Source organism: Gossypium hirsutum, chromosome A08, assembly GCF_007990345.1.
Source record: "Gossypium hirsutum isolate 1008001.06 chromosome A08, Gossypium_hirsutum_v2.1, whole genome shotgun sequence".
Classification (NCBI taxonomy): Eukaryota; Viridiplantae; Streptophyta; class Magnoliopsida; order Malvales; family Malvaceae; genus Gossypium; species Gossypium hirsutum.
The window spans coordinates 94,465,156-94,487,979 of NC_053431.1; the positions used below are offsets into that span (position 1 = coordinate 94,465,156).

The 22,824-nt window shown below is 34.3% G+C and overlaps 1 protein-coding gene and 1 long non-coding RNA gene across 2 annotated transcripts; one reads left to right on the plus strand and one right to left on the minus strand.

Moving 5' to 3' along the window:
* The first annotated feature begins 7,806 nt into the window (after positions 1–7,806).
* On the plus strand, positions 7,807–8,563 carry LOC107926883 (protein SENESCENCE-ASSOCIATED GENE 21, mitochondrial). Its single transcript, XM_016857820.2, has 2 exons — positions 7,807–8,062; positions 8,147–8,563. The coding sequence occupies exons 1-2, from the start codon at positions 7,989–7,991 to the stop codon at positions 8,367–8,369; spliced, it is 297 nt and encodes a 98-aa protein (XP_016713309.1). The 5' UTR covers positions 7,807–7,988; the 3' UTR covers positions 8,370–8,563.
* Positions 8,564–12,357: 3,794 nt separating this feature from the next.
* LOC107926864 (uncharacterized) lies at positions 12,358–21,500 on the minus strand. The gene is made up of 3 exons (XR_001692315.2): positions 21,308–21,500; positions 21,011–21,065; positions 12,358–12,572 (listed from the first exon to the last, which is right to left on the minus strand). It is a non-coding gene; the product is annotated as an uncharacterized lncRNA (long non-coding RNA).
* Between the last annotated feature and the right edge of the window lie 1,324 nt (positions 21,501–22,824).

Below are 22,824 nucleotides of genomic sequence, written 5' to 3' on the forward strand. Positions count from 1 at the left end.
ACTTTTTATAAAACCGAGAAGTGAAGCGAGGACTCCTATTAGAGATTATCGAAACTAGAACCCCATGTAATCTCACAATCTCAAAATTATAGAGCTTCGCTAGTTTTTGCAGAGAGTAGTCCATCCGAACAGGAATAAAATGGGCAGACTTTATTAATCGATCCACAATGACCCAAACAAAATCCTTCTTAGTGGGTGTCAAGGGCAACCCACTAATGAAGTCCATCGTTACTCGTTCTCATTTTCATAAGGGAATTTTAACAGATTAAAGCAAACCCGAAGGCAACTGGTGCTCAGCCTTAACTTACTAGCATGCCAGGCAACAAACAACAAAAACTGTTACCTCTCGTTTCAAACCCGACCACTAATACAGCTCACGAAGATCCCGATAAATTTTATTACCATTGGGATGCATAACATAATGACTACTATGCGCTTTCTTCATAATCAACTGTCTCAAATCGGAATCGTTCGATACACAAATCTATCCTCAAAAATACAGAACCCCATCTTTATTCAGCCCAAAATCAGATGCACTGTTGCTCTCAACTTGACGGAACCGCAGAACTAGAGAATCATCCCCTAATTGCTTATCTCGAATTTGATCAATCCAGGTCGACTTAACTTACAACTCGGCTAATAGAACTCTATCATCAAACAAGCTGAGACGAGCGAACATCGCCCTCAAGTCAAATATCATTCTACGACTGAGAACATCGGCCACCACATTAGCCTTATCGAGATGATACTCTAGCGTACAATTATAATCCTTAAGAAGCTCAACCCATCGACACTATCTAAGATTCAACTTCTTCTCAGTAAGGAAGTACTTGAGGCTCTTGTAATCGGTATAGATAATACATCTCTCACCATACAGATAGTGCCTCCAGATCTTTATCACAAACACCACGACAGCCAACTCAAGATCATGCGTCGGATAATTTCCCTCATATGACTTAAGTTGTCGGGACGCATAAGCCACAACCTTATCCTATTGCATCAAAACACATCCCAAATCGACGTGCGACGCATCACTATATACCACAAACTTCGTACCAGACTCAGGCTATATTAGAATATAAGTCTGAGTCAAAATAGACTTGAGCTTCTCAAAGCTTGATTGTTACACATCATTTCAAATGAAAGGAACACTCTTGCGTAGAAGCTTAGTTAAAAGAGCTGCAATCAGCGAGAACCCCTCAACAAACTTCTGATAATAACCCGTAAGTCCCAGAAAACTGCAGATCTCAAATACATTCTTAGGCTGTTTCTAATCAAGCACAACCTCAATCTTTCTAAGATCAACTCAGATCCCTTCAGCAGAAACACGTATCCTATAAATGTTACGTCTTGCAACCAGAATTCACATTTGTTCAACTTAACATAGAGCTGTTTCTCTCAAAGTATCTGAAGCACTACTCTAAGATGCTCATCATGCTCAACCTCAGTTTTATAGCACACCAGAATAACGTCGATAAAGACTACGATAAACTGATCCAGATACGGTTGAAAAACTCAGTTCATCAGATTCATGAATACAGCCGGAGCATTTGTCAAGCCAAATGGCATAACTAGGAACTCATAGTGCCCATAATGAGTCCTAAAAGCCGTCTTATGAATATTAGCTTCCTTAACCCTAAGTTGATAATACCCAGAATGAAGATTTATTTTCGAGAATATCGCCGCTATGAAACTGATCAAATAGGTCGTCGATCCTCGAAAGTGGGTACTTATTCTTCACAGTCAGTTTATTCAATTGTCGGTAGTTGATGCACATCCTCATAGTACTATCATTTTTCTTTACAAATAAAACCAATGTCCCCCACGGAGACACACTAAGACAGATAAAACCACAATCTAAAAACTCTTGAAGTTGAACCTTAAGCTTTGTAAGCTCTTTTGGTGCCATACGATATAGAATGATGGACACCGGAGCTGTAATTAGTAGAACCTCAATGCCGAACTCAACTTCCCGATTTGAAGGTAAACCCGGTAACTCCTCAAGAAAAACATCTGAAAATTCCCTCATTGTTCTGATATCCCTTCAAAAGAGTCCCCAAAAACTAAAAAACTAATGTAAGCCAAATACGTCTCACACCCTTTCTGAACCAATTTCTTAGCCACTAGAGCGGAGATCATATTAGACAGGTAATCTCGACGCTCACCAATTATAACCACCTCCTTATCATCCTTGGTCCTCAGAACAACCCTCTTAGTCACATAATCTAAACTAACTCGATGCCGAGCTAACCATTCCATACTTAAAATTAAGTCAAACTGTCCAAATGGTAGCCCCATCAAATTTGCCAAAAACACAGCCCCTTGTACTTCAAACGGAATATTGTTGTAAAGTCTATTTACCCAAACAGATTGTCCTAACGAACTCAACACAGAGATCTCACCAGAAGTTCACTCAACAATAATCTCTAAGTTCTCGGAAACAGAACTAGTTACATAAGAGTGTGTAGAACTTATGTCTATCAAAGCAGTATATGAAGCATAAAAAATAAAAAATGTAATCGTGATCACATTAGGGGCGCCTCTTCCATTTCAGCGTCAAGCAGTATAAACCAATGCAGACTACCTTGCCTCAGTCTAATTAGCACCTCTATCCGGTGCTCTCTATTATTGGCCCATATCATTACCACCCCTAGCTAGTCTATGGCCCCTAGGTGGCTGATGTACTATCCTTTGAGGCTAAATAGAACCCAGTCTCGAAGCTTGCATCTAATCAGCATGATGTGGACACTCTCTAATCCGATGCTCTAATGACCCACACCACAGACAAGCTCCTAATCTCCTCCAACATTCGCCTGAATAGCGCCTACCACAATCACCACAAGTCTGAATCCTAGTAGGAGCAACAAGAACTCCCATTCTAACAGGCCCATCAGGTTTGGGCCATTTCTTAGGCCCCTGAATAGAACTAAAGGGCTACAAATCCCTTTTATTCATGCTTCTCTCATGATCTCTATTCTGGTGCTCCATACGCTTAACCTTCTTGGTGATCTTCGCCTAATCCACAAGAACAGTAAACTCACACTCTCTTTACAGAACAATCAGAACCCTTAGACTATCCCTCAAACCATCCTAAAAAATAGACACATTTATCATACTCAAATGCCACCATACCTCGAGCGTAGTGGCTCAATCTTAGAAACTCAGCCACATACTCGGCTACAGACTTATCATATTACGTGAGATTCATGAACTCACGCCTACAAACATCCACATAGCTCACACACACGTACTTTCCCTAGAAGGCAGTCTTAAAGTAGTCCCAGTTCAGACGATCCGGTTGAGTACCCTTCTCAACGGACAACCACCACTGATAAGCTTCGTCGCGAAGTAAAAAGACTGCACCATTCAATTTCTGCTCAGAAGTTCAATCAATGTCATTCATAATCCTCTCAGTAGCCTCCGACCAATACTCTGCCACAGTAGGGGCGGCTTTAGTGACGTCCCTGAACAACTCAGTTCTATTGGAACGAAGTCGTTCAGTTACCAACCCACGGCCCCCAAATCTAGTATGGGGTCCAAGGACCTTCTCTAACACTCTCAACATGGCTTGGGACAGTGCGTCATCCCCAGCCGATTGGCTTTGAGACCCTGTCTTAGTAGCAGGTGAATCGGTGTCTCATTAGTGTCTAAATTCGACATACCACCCAGAGAGAAAAACTCAGCTCAAGGTCTCCTACGGTACGGTGCTTGTCGAGCCCACGAATACCACGACAGCGAGTTTCACGAGTGCTTATCATATTTTCGATTTTATCTACATTATAAAATTTTATGCATCAATTTCAATTTTTATTAGTAGATAGTTTATGCTCAAGTTAACAGAAGTTCAAAAGTATTTCAGAGGTTTTAGTCTCTAACTAACTCAGTACAGTTTCAGAAAGTACTGACTACATGTTTTCTAAATTTAGAGATACTTACAAGATCAACATCGGAGACTCTGTGTACCACATACTTACTCAAAATGATCCAAATTATTTGAAAACCAGTTCTTCTTCAAAACACAATTTTAGAACCCAAAATTCACAGCACGAGTTTTGCAACCTAGCTCTGATACCATTAAATATAACGTCCTAAACTCGGCCTAGACAGTATGAACGAATCTGAGAGTTTTACAAAGAAGGGTTATGAACCCGATGGTACTTCGATAAAATAATGTTTAGTTAATTGATAAAACGTCTAAGTTTTATAGAACATATTCATTTATATATATTGCTAAAACCATTACAAGTTTTTCTTTAAAGTTAACCAACTATTTCGAATCGAAAGTTTGAAAATCCTTTAAAACAAAACCACGTTCATGTTTTCAAAAAATAACATTTGTTCGCGTAAAATCGATATTTGGTCAAATCATTACAGTTTAGAAATCATAACGTAATCAACCCAAAAGTTCAAACCAAAAATCCAAAAGGTTTGGAGAGTTTAAAAATTACAAAACCCTTATGAAAATCAAAAATCTCAGTAAAACCATTAATTAATAATAATAATAATAGTTCCCATGAAGTGGTCACCGCTGAACCTCCGTCGCACCGACCCACCTATGTTTGTAGATTTCCTAAATAGAACAGACAACAGATGTGAGTATTTGTAAACTTAGTGTGTAACCTAACAGAAATAACCATGCAACATACAAAAAATTTCATGTACAGTCAGATACTGATTCGGACCTAAGTCCATAACAGATACAGATATCAAAATCAGATAAACAGAACAGATATTTAGAATCTTACCCCCATCTTCCACACACCATCTCTGATCATCCCATCACACCATGTAGGGTTAAAAACTCTCACCCATCCTAACACACCATATAGTGTTGATGCGATACATAACAGAATAATATGTAGTTATGCTACCAGAATATAGGCAAAAGGTCACCATACAGATAACTTCCTCCATATATGCAAATCCCACCCCAAACATAGATACAAAATACATAATTAACAGAATTAAGGTGCTTAACATGCTTGTAGTCAGATATCATATATACTCAAATAGAATAGTCAAACATACCTATCAGTGTCCTACTTAGTTCTGATTATCAGAATATCATATCACATGGGTTAGGCTTTGGTTAGCCCTTACCGACCCTACAGTAGGCCCACAATTGATCAAAACGACCCGTACGACCCTAGAGGAAAATTTCAGAATCCTGGGGTCACATGCCCGTGTGGCTTACACTCTCAGATTGGCCTTACCCGTATGGTCCACACAGCCTGACCCAAAACTCACATGCCTGTGTGGCCCACACGCTCAATCTGGCTTAGCCCATGTAGCCCACACGGCCACACTCACATCGTCACATTGTTGTGTCTCATACACGACCACACCTACGACATTCACAGCCGGGCGCACGCCCATGTGGATACAACAGTGCCCTTTTTCAGCTTTTACTGAATCTTCGATTTTTCGTGTTTAGGGTACACACATGGTTCGATTTCGAAGTACTTTCAAAGGTGATAATCCCAGTACCTATAATCATCAATACTTTAACAAATTAAACCATATAAACTCTCAAATTATTGATTCAACATCATCGATGTTCTTAACATGTTGAAAAACTCGAACAATCGCAACCACTCAAAATTTGGTGGGCTCGCATACCCTCGAAGATAAGGACCAACAACAATCAATCTATCGAAGAAATACCCAATGACTCACAATTCTCCCCTAATCGATTATCAAACAATAAACCAAAGGGAAAATGGTCAAAAGAAAACCCCTTAAACACGCTACAACACAAACAAAACCCCCAATCTATTCGTCAATCTCCATAACTAAAACATAAATAAAGTCACATATTTACCAAAACAATAGCAATCAAACTTGGACAACAAGGATTTCCCCAAACCAAACTTGAAATACTTAAATAGGAAAGTAGACAAAGAAAAACAAAAGAAAGAAAACCCAAAGAAAAAGAACGTGAAAAGAATTGATGGATTTTTAGGATAGAGAGGAAAATAAAATAAAAAAATAATCAAAAAGATTATCCCAACTTCCCATTATCCCACTAACTAAAAATCCCCTAAAAACTGACCCACTACCACAGACTTCCACTTCCATCAAACCTCTACTACACCACCGAAACACTCACAGGAGCAAAAATTAACATCCACGTTCACACAGGGATTCAAACCAAGACCTTAAAGCAAGCTAACACCTTACCACTCGAACTAGCATATAAACAATATCACATAAACCTACCCAACAAGGATAAGGCTAGGATACAAATAACAAAATTGCCAAAAGTGGGACTTGAACCCCAGACCTCACACACTCATCCAAAACACTTAGCCACTAAAACAGATACACATTTGTGTCAAATTTCACCAAAAGCAAACTTAAATTATTCAGTGCGTTACATCCTAAGTACTTTTAATCCATTTCAAACTATAGATTTTTTTATACAATGCTTAAAGCTATCCATACTCCCTTCTCACCCTTTAAATAGGAAGGTAAATACATTTTAGCGTGCTCAAACCCACATCCTCCTACGTTGACAATAATGTTGATCTCATCTGAGTTAAAACTAGTTGGCAACTAAACTTGCTCATGGGTCAGGCCACTTGTCCAGAGCTGAAGGCCCATCCAAAAATGGGAGGGTTTGGACTAAATATGTGGCCCAAAAAATGGGCTTAGATAAAATTTAATGCCCGTTTTATGTATAGGTCAGGCCTTGGGCAATAATTTTTTTTGGCTCAACTCGAATATTATGTTTATAAACTAATATTATATTAATTATATATGTTAAATAATATTTATATTATATTAAATAACTAATCCAATAGCAATTAAATCCATTGCTCAAAACCTAAAAAAACTTACCCAACTAAATAACCACTCAAAATATAAAATTTTAAAATTTATATTTAATACAATAAGATATATATTTGTGTTTTTAATATAATAAAATATTTATTATATTTATAGTAGTGTTTTTTAATATAAATACTTTTAAATGTATTTTAATATGTTAAAAAATTTATTTTAACTTTTTTTACTGCATTTAATGTATTATATTTTTTAAAATTTTAATTTTAAATAAAAATTAATCTAAAAATTAAATATGGATAGGTCGGATAGGGCTTGAGTTTGCTTTTCTTAATTTAGGCCGAGCTTGGAAAAAAAATAAGCTCATTTTTCGGGTCGGACTTGAAAAAGTGGTTTAAATACCTCTATTGAAAACAATACTTTAAATTTTAAATTGGTCATAAACTTTAAAACACTATAACTGAACATTCAAACTATCAGTGTTGAACCAACCAAGTCATTTTGCTAGATTAGTCATTAGCTTGGGTGTTGAATGCTAATTGAGATATGATGATAAATATATTTAAAATTTGGAGATCAAATTATAAATACGTGTATATGTACTACATGAACAAAATTAGTTCATTTAAAAAACCAATCTTACTAAATTTTATTAACATGTTAACTTTTCATAATACATCAAGTTAAGATGTTCACGCGATAGGTATACATATTTATAATTTGGTCTAAATGTTTGATGTCGGATTTAAAGTAGCATTTATCATGAAGTTATATGAAAGACCAAGATTGATACTAAGAGTACTCAATCAAAACGAAGTTTAAAGACTAATTTAAAACCTTAACTATAGTTCGAGGACATAGTTGAAATTAACCCATAATACAAAAAACACAAGTTTCGTAAACCAAAAAAAGCAAGAGCAAAAACCGGGATTAAGAAGTGCCAAGTGGCAGCAAAAGCGTGGTCCGTTATTGAGGAGGTCCGTTAAAACATTCTATATAAACCCCGAAGGAGCCCCCTTCTACAAACCCAACTTTTGGTGAGAGGGAAAGAGTTAATTGGAGAACGGTTTCTTCTTCACTGCTGCGGAATTTTCTTTCTCCTTTTCCACCTCAAAAACAAAATATCCGCAGTAGCGTTTAAGAAGTTTTCTCTTTAAGCTTATATTATTAAAAAAAAAACAAAAAAAAAAGAGAGAAGAAAAATGGCTCGCTGTTTCTCGAACGTGAGGGTTTTCTCTACATTCGTTGTCGATGGAATCTCTAACGCAATCTCAAGGTACCCCATTTATATTTTATTTTAGTTCTATAAAAGAAGTGAGAAAGCGACAGTGATTTAATGGTTTTTGGTTTTGTTTTTTAGACGGGGATACGCTGCAACATCACAAGGAGTAGCGTCGAACGGAGTAAAGGAAGCAGCAAGAAACGCTGCGGAGTTGAAGAAAACAGGGGAAGACATGGCAACAGCAACTAAAGACAAGGCTAACTGGGTTCCGGACCCTGTTACGGGATTCTATAGACCCGAAAACACTGTGAATGAGATCTGCCCCGCAGAACTCAGAGCCACACTCTTGAAGAAGAACTAAATATACATGCATGCATATGATGTGAGATGAGATTGGTTTCAAATGTTATGTGGTGCAAGCACAGGGAAGATTTTGGTTTTTGGTTTTTTTGTTCAATGGCTGAAATCGCTTCTTTCTTTGTCCTTGGTAAACGAAATGCTAATAAATTGTAGGAATGCCCTTTTTATTTATATAAATTAAGAGTTTTCTTTTCATTTAATTTTTATTTTTTCACATTTATTTTGGGTATTTAAGAGTTAAGTAAGAAACTTATTTAACAATTTAAATATTATTGTCAAAAAAATCATAATTAAAACATATTTAATTAAAAACAATTTAAATATAAATTCATTTAATAGCGATCTATGCTTTTAATTTTTACTAAATTGATTTAAAAAAATAATAAAATAATTTAAATAATATTGCTTATTGATTAAATTGAATAGTTTAAATGTAATTAGAGATGTATTACTTCCAACACTTATTATGAGTTTTAATAAAGGTAAAATTTACGTAAATATCTTAAAAGATTAAATTTTAAAAATTTTAAAAAATATTTTGAGAATTGAGAATAGAATTTGATTTAATTTGTATATCCATACTAGATAAAACTAATTATAATTTTAATGTATTAAAATCACACAATTATATTAATGTTAAAATATTAATTTCAATTTTTAATTTTAGTAGTAAAAACTATTTTAGCATTTTACATTTTATTTTTTCTAATTTAAAACCAAATAATTATTAATTAAAAATAAATTACGAGTCATAATATAATTTTTAATTTTCCAATGGTTTATTTTTGCAAGTGAGATTAATAATATAATGTATTATAGAAAATAACAATGAAATAAATAAAGATAAATTAAAAATCCAACTTCCTAAAAAGTTTGATTTAAAAATAAATACTAATAATATTATAATTATGTTTAAATTTTCTATCTTAAATTTCTACTTCAATCCATCATTCTCATCATTATCTTGTATCTTGATCTTCTTCTTCAATCTATCAACATTAGACTTTTGATGCAATTAATAGTTTTGGAGTTGCAAATAACGTAAACAATAATAACAAATTGAAGATTTGTATAAAAATCTAATCATAACACTAATTCCAAAATTAGTATAAAATAAGAAAGTGAAGCTTTCATATTAGATAATGATACAGAAAGTGAATAAACGTAACTTTTTTTAAAAAATAGTATAATAATTACAATAAACTAAACATATGTGGGATGATGAATGCTCATCACTGATTAAAAAATCTTCTACTTATTTCCAGTACTATTCTCATTTGACTATGACTTGAAATTTTCTATTTGAAAAACTATTACTTTAATATTCCATTATTTTTGAGACACTTCAAACTTACTAATGCTAATAAGTAATGACCTCCCTAATGTTATTTACAATGATAGATTTTAATTGCAATTGGTATATAATTGTAACGCTAATTAATTTAAAATAAAATTTATTATTAATAATTAATATTTCACTTGTGTAGTTCAAAACATTTAAATATGACTTTAATTAATATTGAAATATTGAAATTATTATATATATAAATTGAATGATGATTTTGTAATAAATTAAAACTTAGGGATGAAAATATAAACATAAACATACATTTGTGTGTTGAAGGGAAGAAAGAGCCAAAATACATTCATGAGAAGAATATGATCACAATTAAAACCACAAGTTGCCGTATCTACATATGAATGATATTTTTTGACAATGACGTGTACATTTAAATCTTCCCTTTTTAAGTAATCTAAAGCAAAATTAGGAGCCTACGTGGATTTTAAAAAAATAGGGCTATAATTCATATTTGAAATGTAAGTCAAAAGTGCTTTCTTTTAGTTCTCCAAAGAAACAGGTGCGGCTGTGGTTGGGGTGGAGTGAGGCAGTGATCTATTTTCTTTTTCTCATTATAGCAGGAGAAGAGATCTCTCTTCTAGCAGACGAATTAATTCAACTGATAGTTAAGAGCTCATTGGTTAGACTGAGGAGTCAATTTTTGTTATTATGTTCGGTGTGGACAAAAAAGTCTTATAATCCAGACAGTTTATGTGTGCAACTCAGAAGCATATGGAAAACAAGAAGAAAATTCGAAATTTATGAGGCCGGACAGAATTTGTTTTAGATCTCATTCGAGGAATAGGATGATTTAGATATGACTATGGATGGCAGACCGTGGTTTTTCAGAAGACAATTAATTATATTTGATAGGTTGAAAGAGGCGACAGAAAGAAGTAAAATAAAATTAATCTCCTCTCTGTTTTGGCTAAGAGTTGGATCCTGTCTTCTAGAATGCGAGGAGAAAGATCTAATGCATGTGATTGGTTCTACTTTTGGAGGAATTCTAAGATCGGAGATAAAGAACAAAACATATAGAATGAAAGTTGTGTTGGATACTAGGAAACCTCTTCGAAGAGGAATTTTTATTGCAATCGGGGATACAAGAAGAGTCTGGCTTCCTTTTAAATATGAATATTTACCAAATTTCTATTTTGGATGTGAAATAATGGGGCATTTTGTTAAATATTGCAAGGAGATGTTTACGAAATGGAAAGATTTAGGAGTTGATAAGCTCCCTTATTCAATAGTGCTGAAAGCTGAATCCAATCTGGTAGTGAGAGAGAGCTCGCAATTGGGTAGTACAGAAAAGAAATTCATGAAATAATGTTTGTATACTGGGGATAAGGAAGAAAGGGCCACGTATACAGCTATGATACTAGAAGATAACGTCATTAGTACAGAACAAGGGATGCTAATTAGTGGGATTCTAAAAACCCCCAATAAGTCTATCAATGAAGGTATAAATTCGCAGGAAAGTCCTAGGAAAATTAAAGCTGGAGGAAAAAAAAATTTTATCAGATGTTGCTCAAGTGGAGGTCGTGGGAGAAGCTAAAACGGATGCCGTTATACCTGATAAGGGTACTTATAGAAATTAAAAAAAAAAACAAAATGAACACGTAAGGGACGAATGGGGCAGATTAATGATGTACAGATAGAAGCTACTCCATGCAGGCTGGAGAATTCTTCAATCGGTGAGGATAGCTCAAAAATTTAGAATGATCATACTAACAACTACAAAAGGGCTAGAGGGGAATCTAATAAAGGAAATTCTCCTATAATGGAGACAATAGGAGATCAGTTGATAGTGTCTCCACACTTAGGATAGACGGCTGCCAATAGGCAAGCCGACTGGAGCCAATGAAAATGATAAGCTGGAATGTTCGAGGATTGGGGAGTCCTCGAGCAATTAGACGTCTTCAATTTTTACTGAAGCAATACAATCCCCAAATGGTCCTCCTTATGGAGACAAAAGTGAGTGCTACTTGGATGGAAAAAGATAAGAAGGAGATGTGGATACACGAATGGTTTTGATGTGGAAGCAGATGGATCTAAAGGTGGTTTATCACTCACCTGGCAACAAAATATTCAGGTGACAATTTTTAGTAGCTCTAAAAACCACATCGATGGGCTAATAAAAGAAAATCAAGATAGTAAAGAATGGCATTTCACGGGCTTCTATGGGAATCCATTTTCTAATGAAAGGTGCATTACTTGGAATTTACTAAGACAGTTAGGAAGGATCAGATCTTATCCTTAGATCGTTTGTAGAGACTTTAGCAAAATACTTTTTTCTTTTGAAAAAAGAGAAGGGGCACCTAGAGAGGAAAAACAAATGGAGGCTTTTCGTAATGTTCTTGATGAATGCCAGTTGTTGGATGTAGGATTTTCATGATCATGGTTTACATGAGAACGAGGAAATTTAGTTGAAACCAACATAGGGAAAGGTTAGACAGATGGGTAGCAAATGCAGAATGGTTTTTGGCTTTCCCACACGCGCATATTCAACATCTTTCCTACTCACACTCAGATCATTTGTAACACCCCTATAACCCGTATCCGTCGCCGGAGTGGGTTATGAAGAGTTACCAAACCAAAACACTACATTTTTACATTCACATTTACATAAGTTCATTAGCAATTATATGCATAGCCAAACAAAATCAAAGATCGAAATTCAGACTTATACCGACATTCAAAAGTTACCATATTCACATGGCTTATATACAACAACATCTTCAAAATATCATCCACATAAGTCTAGTCTATACATGCCATACAAATTCCAAAACATAATAGTACCAAAACGATAGATAGTGTGACGAGTTGCTGACGATCCCCGAGCAAGTGGCTGGAGTCAACGATCTAAAAACAGAGAAACATAACAAACGGAGTAAGCTTCCACAAGTATAGTAAGTTTTAAGCAATACAAATAATTAAATTAAATTATAAATCGATCAATCAAATTCTCAAGTGACATTTCTTAGGTATATTGCCATTTGGCCGAATATATATACAAACATTTAATGTATATTTAGCATATTAACTTCACTTGAATCTGAATTCATATAACATAAGTAAATCAAATATTTTCACATAACTTCACATTTTGGTCGAATGTATCAGGATCATATACATATAGTCTTAATACTTATTCACATATACATCATATTACATACTTGGGATTCAATCCCCAATAAAGCTCATATAAGTACAAGATACATACCTGGCCAACTTAAGGTATTACACGATTTCAATTGTCGTTTTGTCATGAAATCTCAAAATTTTAGATTTATATCAAATAACCGGCAATTAGCCTGCTAGGTTTAAAACCCGAATTCATCACCGGCACAAAGCCTCTAGACTTTAAGTCTGAACTCATTCACCGACATTACGCCTGCTAGGCTCGAAGCACGATATTAATTCACCAGCATTATAGCCTGCTAGGCTCGAAGCCTGATATTAACTCACCGGTATTATAGCCTGCTAGGCTCGAAGGCTCGAATAGTACCGTACGATAATCAAATCAACAAGTTTCATATAACATAATCATATCAATTAGGTACTAGCATCATGTGAACATATATAATTATACATCTCAAACACTTTTCTCTCATCTCATTTTCACACTTAGCATTCGATAGCTTATGCATAACATTTCGCTCACATTCATTTCAAACTTATCATTCGATTATAAAAGCACATTGCATATTTATCAACATGTTATACTTGCCATTAGGCCATATAAGCATGATACAATACACCATCATTTCATCTTTAACATTCGGCTAAATCCATACCTTACAAGGAGTACCTAATTCACATAATATATCAGATTATAATCAATTGTTATTTACGTTTGATTACTTAAAACTTACCTCAGATGTTATCGAACGATTACAACGGCTATTCGATTACTTTCTCCTTTCCCCTATCCAACTTTGGTCCTCTAAGTTCTTGAGCTAAATCAAACAAATTTACTTCTCAATCAAACACATACATACGGCAACCATATACATTTCAAAAACCAATTCATTCGTATCATTTGTCCACTTAAGTCTATCACCATTTCATTTTCAAATTTATGTACTTTGTAAGTCACATTCGAACACATTCGGTACTATGCATCTTTTCAAATATTTCTTTTAACATTAAACTCAACTTATAACTTTCTTCTAATTAAAAACATTCAACACCAACTAGTCATGCTTACATGTCATAGCCGAATATCATTTTAGACATTTGAGAAATCATTTCTCAACTCAACTTATAATTGTGAATCTCATTCAAAACATCCACACCAATTTATTATACAATTAACCATAGCCAAATACTAAATCAAATAGATATTTGTTCACATTTCCATAACACATATTTATCAACTAGTCCATATATTAGCTTTTAGTCATTAGAGTGACCTATTTAACTTTCAAGCATTCATTTCTAATTTTAATTAAACGATGCCGAATGCCATTAACTACTAATGCCACACACACATATGCATAAAATTCATCCATACATAACCTATAGCTCATTCGGCCATTCATCACTCAAACCAATCAAAGCTTCATATCAAACTTCCTTGGCCGAGTACACATATAAGCACATAATGCACATATATGCTCATTTGTCTAGCTCAACTTCACCTATCTACCATTACTCATAAAAAGAACATGAAACAACCATTTCCTTCAATTCAATTTATGACCGAATGCTCACAACACAATAATTTTCAAAATTTAAACATGGGTTAACTAAGCAATGCTTTGACCATGCTAATTTCGCAAGAATATCAAGAAAATACATGGAACATACCTTTGAATCATGCTAAGTAAATGACAGAATGTGCTTGAGCATTTTCCTCTATTTTTCTCTTAATTTCGGCTATGAAGAACAAAGATGAACAAGTTTTGTCCTTTTCCTCATTTTGTTATTTTATTTATCTTTATTTTATAATATAAAGCCATTAAATATTTTAATGCTAATTTAAAATGCATATATTGTTTATCATTATCATTATGGCCAGCCACTACAAATTAAAGTGGAAAATTTGACATGCAAATCCACTTATTTTAAACCATAAAATATTTGGCCACTACAAATTAACCTATCACATTTTCAAAATTTCTCACATAAGTCCTATTTAATAATTTCACATACAAATGACAAAATCAAAGTATGAAATTTTCACACATACACTTTCACATATAATAAGCATAGAATATAACATTTAATTATTTTTTTGTGATTCGGTTTTGTGATCCCGAAACCACTTTTTGACTAGGATCAAATTAGGGCTGTCACATCATTGCCCTCTTCTTATGTCATTGGATAAGAAAAATAAAACGGCTCACATATCCTCGTTTCGGTTTGAAGCATCATGGTTATTAGAAGACTCCTTTAAGAAGATGATTATAGAGTCTTGGTAGAATTTAACAGGGCTATTAACAGATAAGTTGGAGGGGTTAAAACAGAGAATTCTTCTATGGGCAAACCAAATAAATAATGCAAGAAGAGGTATCAAGTAGAATATAAAAAACAATGGGAATGCTTGCTGGATGAGGATATAAGTGAAGAAAACTTGGCTAAAATCATTGATACGAAAATTTCTCTCAATCTAGAAATTGACAAAGATAAAGCTTACTGGAAGCAAAGTGCACGTGTTAATTGGCGGAGATTAGGAGATAGAAACACAACATTCTTTCACAAATGGGCCACACAACGACATAAAACTAATGATATTCGTAGTTTGCAAGATCATAATGGGGGGAACATGGATGATGAAGATGGGATACAAGGATTATAAAGAATTATTTTTAGGATTTGTTTGCGTCTTTAGGAATAAGTTATACGGAGATGAGTTTATAGGGAGTGCAGAGATGTATAACTGAAGATATGAATGCACAACTTACAGTAGAATATACGGCTGAAGAAATATGGGCAGCATTAAAGGGAATAGGTCCTACAAAAGCCCTCGGTACCGATGGACTTCCAGTAATTTTCTTTCAAAAATGTTGGAACATAGTTGGGACAGAGGTAACCTCTTTTTGTTTGGAGATTTTAAATCAGAGGAAAGATTTAGAGAGTATTAATGGTACGAATATTGTTTTAATTCCTAAAACCTCACAGCCCATTGATATGAAGAACTTTAGGCCTATTGGCCTGTGCAATGTCCTCTACAAGATAATAGCTAAAGTAGTGGCTAATAGATTTTAAAATGTCCTAAAAGTTTACATTGATAAAGCTCAAAGTGCATTCGTTCCAGGCTGACTTATTACGGATAATGTGCTTGTGGCTTATGAGATCATGCATACGTTGAAGAATAAAAGAGTAGGGAAAAAAAGGGCATGTGGCACTTAAACTGGCCATGAGCAAAGCCTATGATAGGGTCGAATGGGAATTTCTTAGGGTTATGATGGAGAGAATGGGTTTTGCACAATCTTGGGTGGCTTTCATAATGAAGTGTATTTCGACGGTCTCCTATTCAGTTCTTTTAAATAGGAAAAAGGGAGAAGTTTTCAAACCAATAAGAGGACTCCGACAAGGGTACCCCCTCAGTCCCTATTTATTTCTAATTTACAGTGAAGGCATGTCCTCAATTATACACCCAGCTCTAATAAGAAAGGAAATCAAAGGATTGAAAGCTAGCAGACGAGGACCTAAGATCTCACACATTCTCTTTGCAGACGACTGCATCATTTTTGGTGAGGCAATATTTTTAGGAGCTTGATAGATCAAGAATATTTTTGCAGAATATGAATCCTACTCAGATTAGTGTGTGAACTTTGCAAAGTCTATAATATTCTTTAGCACGAATACTACAGAAACAAATAAATTGATAGTTACGGGCTTGCTAGGCATGAGGAGATCAACTGATATTGAGAAATACCTAAGTCTCCCTAATTTGATAGGGAAGAAAAAGAAAACTTCTTTCCAAAATTTAAAGGATAGGATGAAAAGAAAAATTGATGGATAGAGTTCTAGGTTCTTGTTACAAAGTGGAAAAGAGGTTTTTATTAAATTAGTTTTGCAAGTGATTCCAACTTATTCTATGATGTGTTTTCTTTTGCCAAAAACTTTATGTGAGGAAATGGAATCAATTATTGCAAGGTACTGGTGGCAGAAGGGTCATGGACGAAAAGGAATACATTGGTGCAGTTGGAAGAATATTTGTGAATTAAAATATGAAGGAGGATTGAGTTTCCAGGATTTGGCCAAGTTTAACGTGGCTCTACTTGCTAAGCAAGGTTGGCGGTTAGTTGAGCATCCAGATTCTTTAGTAGCACAGGTTTTAAAAGCAAAGTACTACCCGACCACTAATTTTCTACAAGTAGGGCTAGGATGTAGACCTTTATACATGTGGAAAAGTATTTGGGCAGCAAAAGGTCTTATTAAAGAAGGTTTGGGGTGGAGAGTTGGCACTAGGGAAAAATCTTAATTAATGAGGATGCGTGGCTCCTTCGGGCAGCTAATTACAGAATTTGTTATCCTATTCTTAATACTGATATTACTACTGTCATATCATTAATTGTTTGTAATAATAGGAGGTGGAAGGAAGAACTGATTCGCAATACCTTTAAGGCAAACAATTCAGACAGAATCTTATGAATCCCACTAGCGTTAGACGAGCATACTGATATGGTCATCTGGTGTGCAGAGCGCTCGGGTAAGTTCACAATTTGTAGTGCTTATAGACTATTACAGACCTAAGATCATACATCAGACTCTACTGCTACACAAAATACAACCAAACTATTTTACAAACAACTCTGAACACTCCAAATACCAAATAAAATTAAAATTATGCTATGGAGGATAACACGAAACTATTCCCATGATGGGCAACTTGTTTCAGTGAAGAGTGGTCCGAGATTATAAGTGCCCTAGATATAAAGCTTGCTCTGAGAATCTATGGTCTACATTCGTTGGGTGTCTTATAGCAATAGAGTTATGGAGAAGATTAGATTTTGAATGGATAAATCAAGGTGAACCCAGTGGATGGTTTGATTGGATTACATGGATTTTTAGTAAATATGGAGAAACCCAGCATCGCGTTTTTGTCTGTGGAATGTGGGTACTATGGCTTGACAGAAACAGAAATTTACATGAAGAGAAGTCATATAAAGGGGAAGATGCAACAAATCATGTTAAATATTATATTGGCGAAATTGATGGATTGAATGGGAGACAACCTAAAATTACCCAGGAAGTTGAAAACTGGAAAGCCTCTGAGAAATAAAAAATCAAAATCAATTTTGATGCCTCGTTTGATAGTAAAAATAACATATCAGCATCTGGGATAGTGGCGAGAACTGAAAATTGTAACATCCCGAATTAGGGCCTAGTCGGAACAGTGGTTTTGAAACCACAAATCTAAAGTAGAAATAATTATTTTATGATTATTATAAGGTCTATGATATGTTTACATTCTTGTGTGAAAATTTCATGAAGAAATTTTGTCTAAGGTGCTCAATTAGACTTTAAGGACTAAATTGAATAAATTGTAAAATATGAGTTCTAGAAGTTTTCAGTATGAAATTGAATTGGAGTTTTAATTAGAGGGTCTTAAATAGCAATTTGACTCAGTTCTAAAATTTTGGACAAAAATGGACTTGAATAGATAAAATTTTAAAGAAAGGCTAAAAGGGCATTTTGGTCATTTGGTCATTAAATGGACTAATGTCTAAATAAATATGGGAATGTGTTGAATTGGATGTACATTGTATGGTTAGCTATGCATATTGAGATACTTGATGAAAATAGAAAATCCTGGTTGAATAAAAAGGGGAATCCGATGGATAAACCATGGCTTACATGACTTGAGATCCTGCATGTATTGCAGAAAAGGATTTAGCCCGGACGGGTAATCCGTTGATCTCAAATATAGAAAATGATCTAGCCTGGACGGGTGTTCCTTGAGTGATCGAGCCTCCCGAAGAATATGTGTGCATTAAGAATTTAGCCTGGACGGGTAATCTGATTAGGATCTGAATTTAGCCTGGACTGGTAATTCAGATCCGATCTCATTTGGGTATATGTCGTTGTAGGGTATTTAGCCTGGACTGGTAATCTCGACAATACTCTATGAGTTTATATTACTGGGGATTTAGCCTGGATTGGTAATCTCGCCGTAAGATGTAAGGTTTGCGGGAGTGCGTATTTGAAATGATCACTTGTATGACTTGACGGTAAATGGATTATCCATCGAGATTTTTGAGAAATTCAACGGGTATTATAATGAATAATGCGATGAAAGTCCCGAGATGGGCATGGTGATAAAGGTAAAGTTAATTGATATGCTACGGATATGTACAGGTACGTACATTATACTCATAAGTGATGCCTTATTGAAATGTGATAAATGATGAGTAAGCAAATTCATGCATATGTATGCGTATACATGATAAACAAGTAAAAAGGTTTGAAAGATGAACCATCCTTATGCTTATGATTATGGATTGTGTTGTAATATCATGTTAATTTACATTGTGTAATGAGATATGGGTTTCATGAAATGATGAGTTCATGATCAATAAGCTTATAATAGTTACTATGAATTTGCACTGAAACAGTTTTGGACAGCAATAATAGTCCAACTTTGAAAATCCACCAAAAATAATGGAAATTGAGTTAGAGACTGAATCAAATATGAAATTAAAGCTTATTGGGTCTAGTTTCAGTTAAAAGGAATGGTGCTAGTAAAGGAATCTCATATGATGAGATATTTGAATTCTTGTGAGACAGTGTCAGAATGAGTTCGAAATCCCCTGTTTTGACTTGGGAAAATTACTAGAAATTGTACAAAAATAATTATGAGTTAGAATCATATTAATGAAATCCTTAATGAGTATAATTTCAGTATAAAGATACGGAAACATTATCCGAGTCTCGTACTATGCGATAAATAAATTTTAGTGAAGAAAGGTAGAAGCTGTCAAACAGTGAAACATGAGAGAATTTGAATAATAAACTGTACTTATTGGCTAGACAAAAAATTCTGGAAATTTTATTGTAAGGAGATAAATGAGTCTAGTTTCAGAAAAAATTAATGAATCTTAATTTGGAGTTCTGTAACTCTAGATATAAATAAATTAATAACTACGACTCGAGAAAACAGCTTAACCAGAATATGAGTAAAAGTGTCATTATGGTTGATTGCCTAAGGAAACATGTTGTTATAATGCTTATTATTTTCATATGGACTTACTAAGCTTTAGGCTTACTCCCTCCTTTCCATTTCCTTAGTGTTCTCAGGTTAGCTTGGGGTTGGAGATCGTCGGAGGCAGCATCAAACTATCAAGTTATCAACTCTAGAGTATTGTCATACGTGTATTAAACACTTTCAAGTGAGTGGCATGTATAAGGATTAGGTTTTACATTAGATGTTGTTATGATTAGCCAAATGTACCAGCTTATATTGATCTATTGTATATAGCCATGAGATGTGGCTTATTATGGTTATGGCTTGTAAGTCTAATTATTCGTGCTATGGGTTAATGCATGTCGTGTGATTATAATTGGTTGCTATGAATAATTAGTATAACACATGTATATGATGAATGTCCTAGAACCATTCGAGGTGATCACGGCCATGGAATGAATATATGGCCTGGTAGTTAGTTGAAAATGATTAAACATGGACAATTGTAGAATGTGTAGAGATTAAATGCTGGGTAATAAACACATGTAAGACAATATGCAATTTATTTATTTGAATCTTTCTCAAGGTCGATTAACAATTAAATTGATGCTATAAGTTAGGTCCATGATGTGTAAAGTATGGGAAAGAATTAAGGACAACATAAGGCTTCGAAAATAGCCTAAGTGTTGGCCATACGGGCAGAGAACGGCCATGTTTCTCAGCCATGTGGAGGACATGGTCTAGCACACGGGCGTATGGCTTGACCGTGTGGATCAATTTGTTTGGCTAACATTATAAATAGAGAGTTACACTGGCCGAGGATATGAGCGTATTCCAAGCCACACAGGCGTGTGTGACCACACGGCCCAACCCACACGGGCATGTGACTCTCCAAAGCAAGAAAATTGGTTAAGTTGTCAAAAGTTTGTCGAAAGTTCTCAGTTCAGTCCGAACCACCCCAATGCATGTTACAGGCTTCGAAGGCCTATTTAAGGGACGATATGCATGTGTTTAAGATGTTTTAATTTTGGGCAAAAATTTTGTGACCTGATTTTGCATGTTGTGAATGTTTAAGTCTGGTAACGCCTCGAACCCTGTCTCGGCATTGAATACGGGTAAGGAGTGTTACAAAAATGAGGAGGTTGAAATTTCTAAATGTTACCTTCATATAACGGTAGGCACGGCCTTTGACGCAGAAGCGATTGCCTGCTACGAAGCTGCTCTCACAAGATTAAAGATAGGATACACAAAGGTTGTTATTGAGAACGACTCCAAGTCCATCATCAACAAATGCATGACACAATCGGTGGACAAATCACAAGTTAGTGCGCATATTCGAAATATTCGAAGAGAAAAAAGTAAGTTCTAGACCATTACATTTCATTATGTTCCAAGATCGGCTAATCACTTAGCCAACACCATTGCTACAACAAGTTTGAAGGAAATGGAGACGATTTACCTGCTTGGAGAGGTCCCTTGCTACACCAATAGACAGTGGGAACTGGATCACCCACGGGAACCTAATTGAAACGAAGAAGAGGAAAACAGGGAATGGGGTATTTGAGAGCGACCCTAATCAAAACTGTCAGGCCTCATCTCCAATGAAAATGAAAAGTTATCCGTGTAAAAGGCAAAGTTGGAGACAGGTCATTCAAAATGGATGAGGATTTTAAGTTTATTTATTGTTTTAATTAGTTTTGGTCTTTTTGCTTCTACTTTTAGCCGTCGCTTTGTTTCTTTTTAGTCTGATGATTAGACTAGTGCTTTTCCCCATTTATTGTTGACATCACATTTATTAGTTTTATGGCTTCAATAAAATATCCCCAATCTGATTTTATTCCAAAAAAAAAAAAAAACTTCCCTTTTAATGGATTTCAAACATTTATGCCCCCTTACCAGATATCTGTCATTAAACACCACCACTTGCCAACCCTCCTATTTTCTTTTTGAATATTAATTTATTTTATATTTATATAAAATTTAAGGATAACACATGTAGTCACCTAATTATAAAATATTTTCATTTTAGGTACTCAAAATAAAAAAAATTATAAATTTAATACTCACGTTACGTAGTTCACTTATTTTGATCACTCTCATTAAAAATACAAATGCCAAGATGACGTAGCAGTTAAAAATCAATATAATAATAAATTTAGCCTACAACTTTTATATATTATATCAATTTAGTCATAATTTTTAAAAAATTAACACTCAAAATTTACAAATGGTCTCAATTTGATCCTAATTCTAAAAAATTCAAATATATATAAAAAGATCATTTGTAAATTTTGAGGGTTAATTTTTTTTAGATTATGACTAAATTGATATAATATGGAAATTTTGAGGGCTAAATTTATTATTATGTCAATTTTTTAACTGCCACCTCAACTTACCATTTGTGATTTTAATAGGAATGACCAAAATGACCGAACTATGTAAGGCGAGTGCTTAAATTGTATTTTTTTTTTATTTTGACTGCCTAGAATAAAAATTTTGGATAATTGAATGAATATCTTTATAATGTACCAAAAATGTAATAACTAATATTTGTATGTTGTGTGAAGGGATATAATCGTAGTGGTTGACATGACAATAACGTATGGTTTGTAATTGTTGCAAATGTTTTTGCACAAAACTAGACTCGTAGATTAAAGCTTTTGAGGCTAATGCATAACCCCATCCCAGTTTCTTAATATCTCTTTTATCCAATATGAAAATACTTTTAGAAACATTTACAATCGACTAAATGGTGAAATTAGGCCAAGTTAAATCTTTCAAAATCTCAGACAATTTTTATAACAATAATTTTAATAAGCAGATTAATTTAAGTAAATTTTAAGTGAATTCTAACGTATTTAAAATAAAATATTTGGCAATGGAATAAAATATTTCCTAAAAGTAAAACAATATAAGAAAATCATTATTTGATATCTGATATATGACATTTGAAAAGCTCTTATTTGAGTATTTTAA

Excerpts from the sequence above, each read along its gene's own strand:
- LOC107926883 (XM_016857820.2), top strand. The coding sequence starts at position 7,989 with ATGGCTCGCTGTTTCTCGAACGTGAGGGTTTTCTCTACATTCGTTGTC. Across the intron at positions 8,063-8,146 it reads ATCTCTAACGCAATCTCAAG|ACGGGGATACGCTGCAACAT; the intron begins GTACCCCATTTA and ends TTTGTTTTTTAG.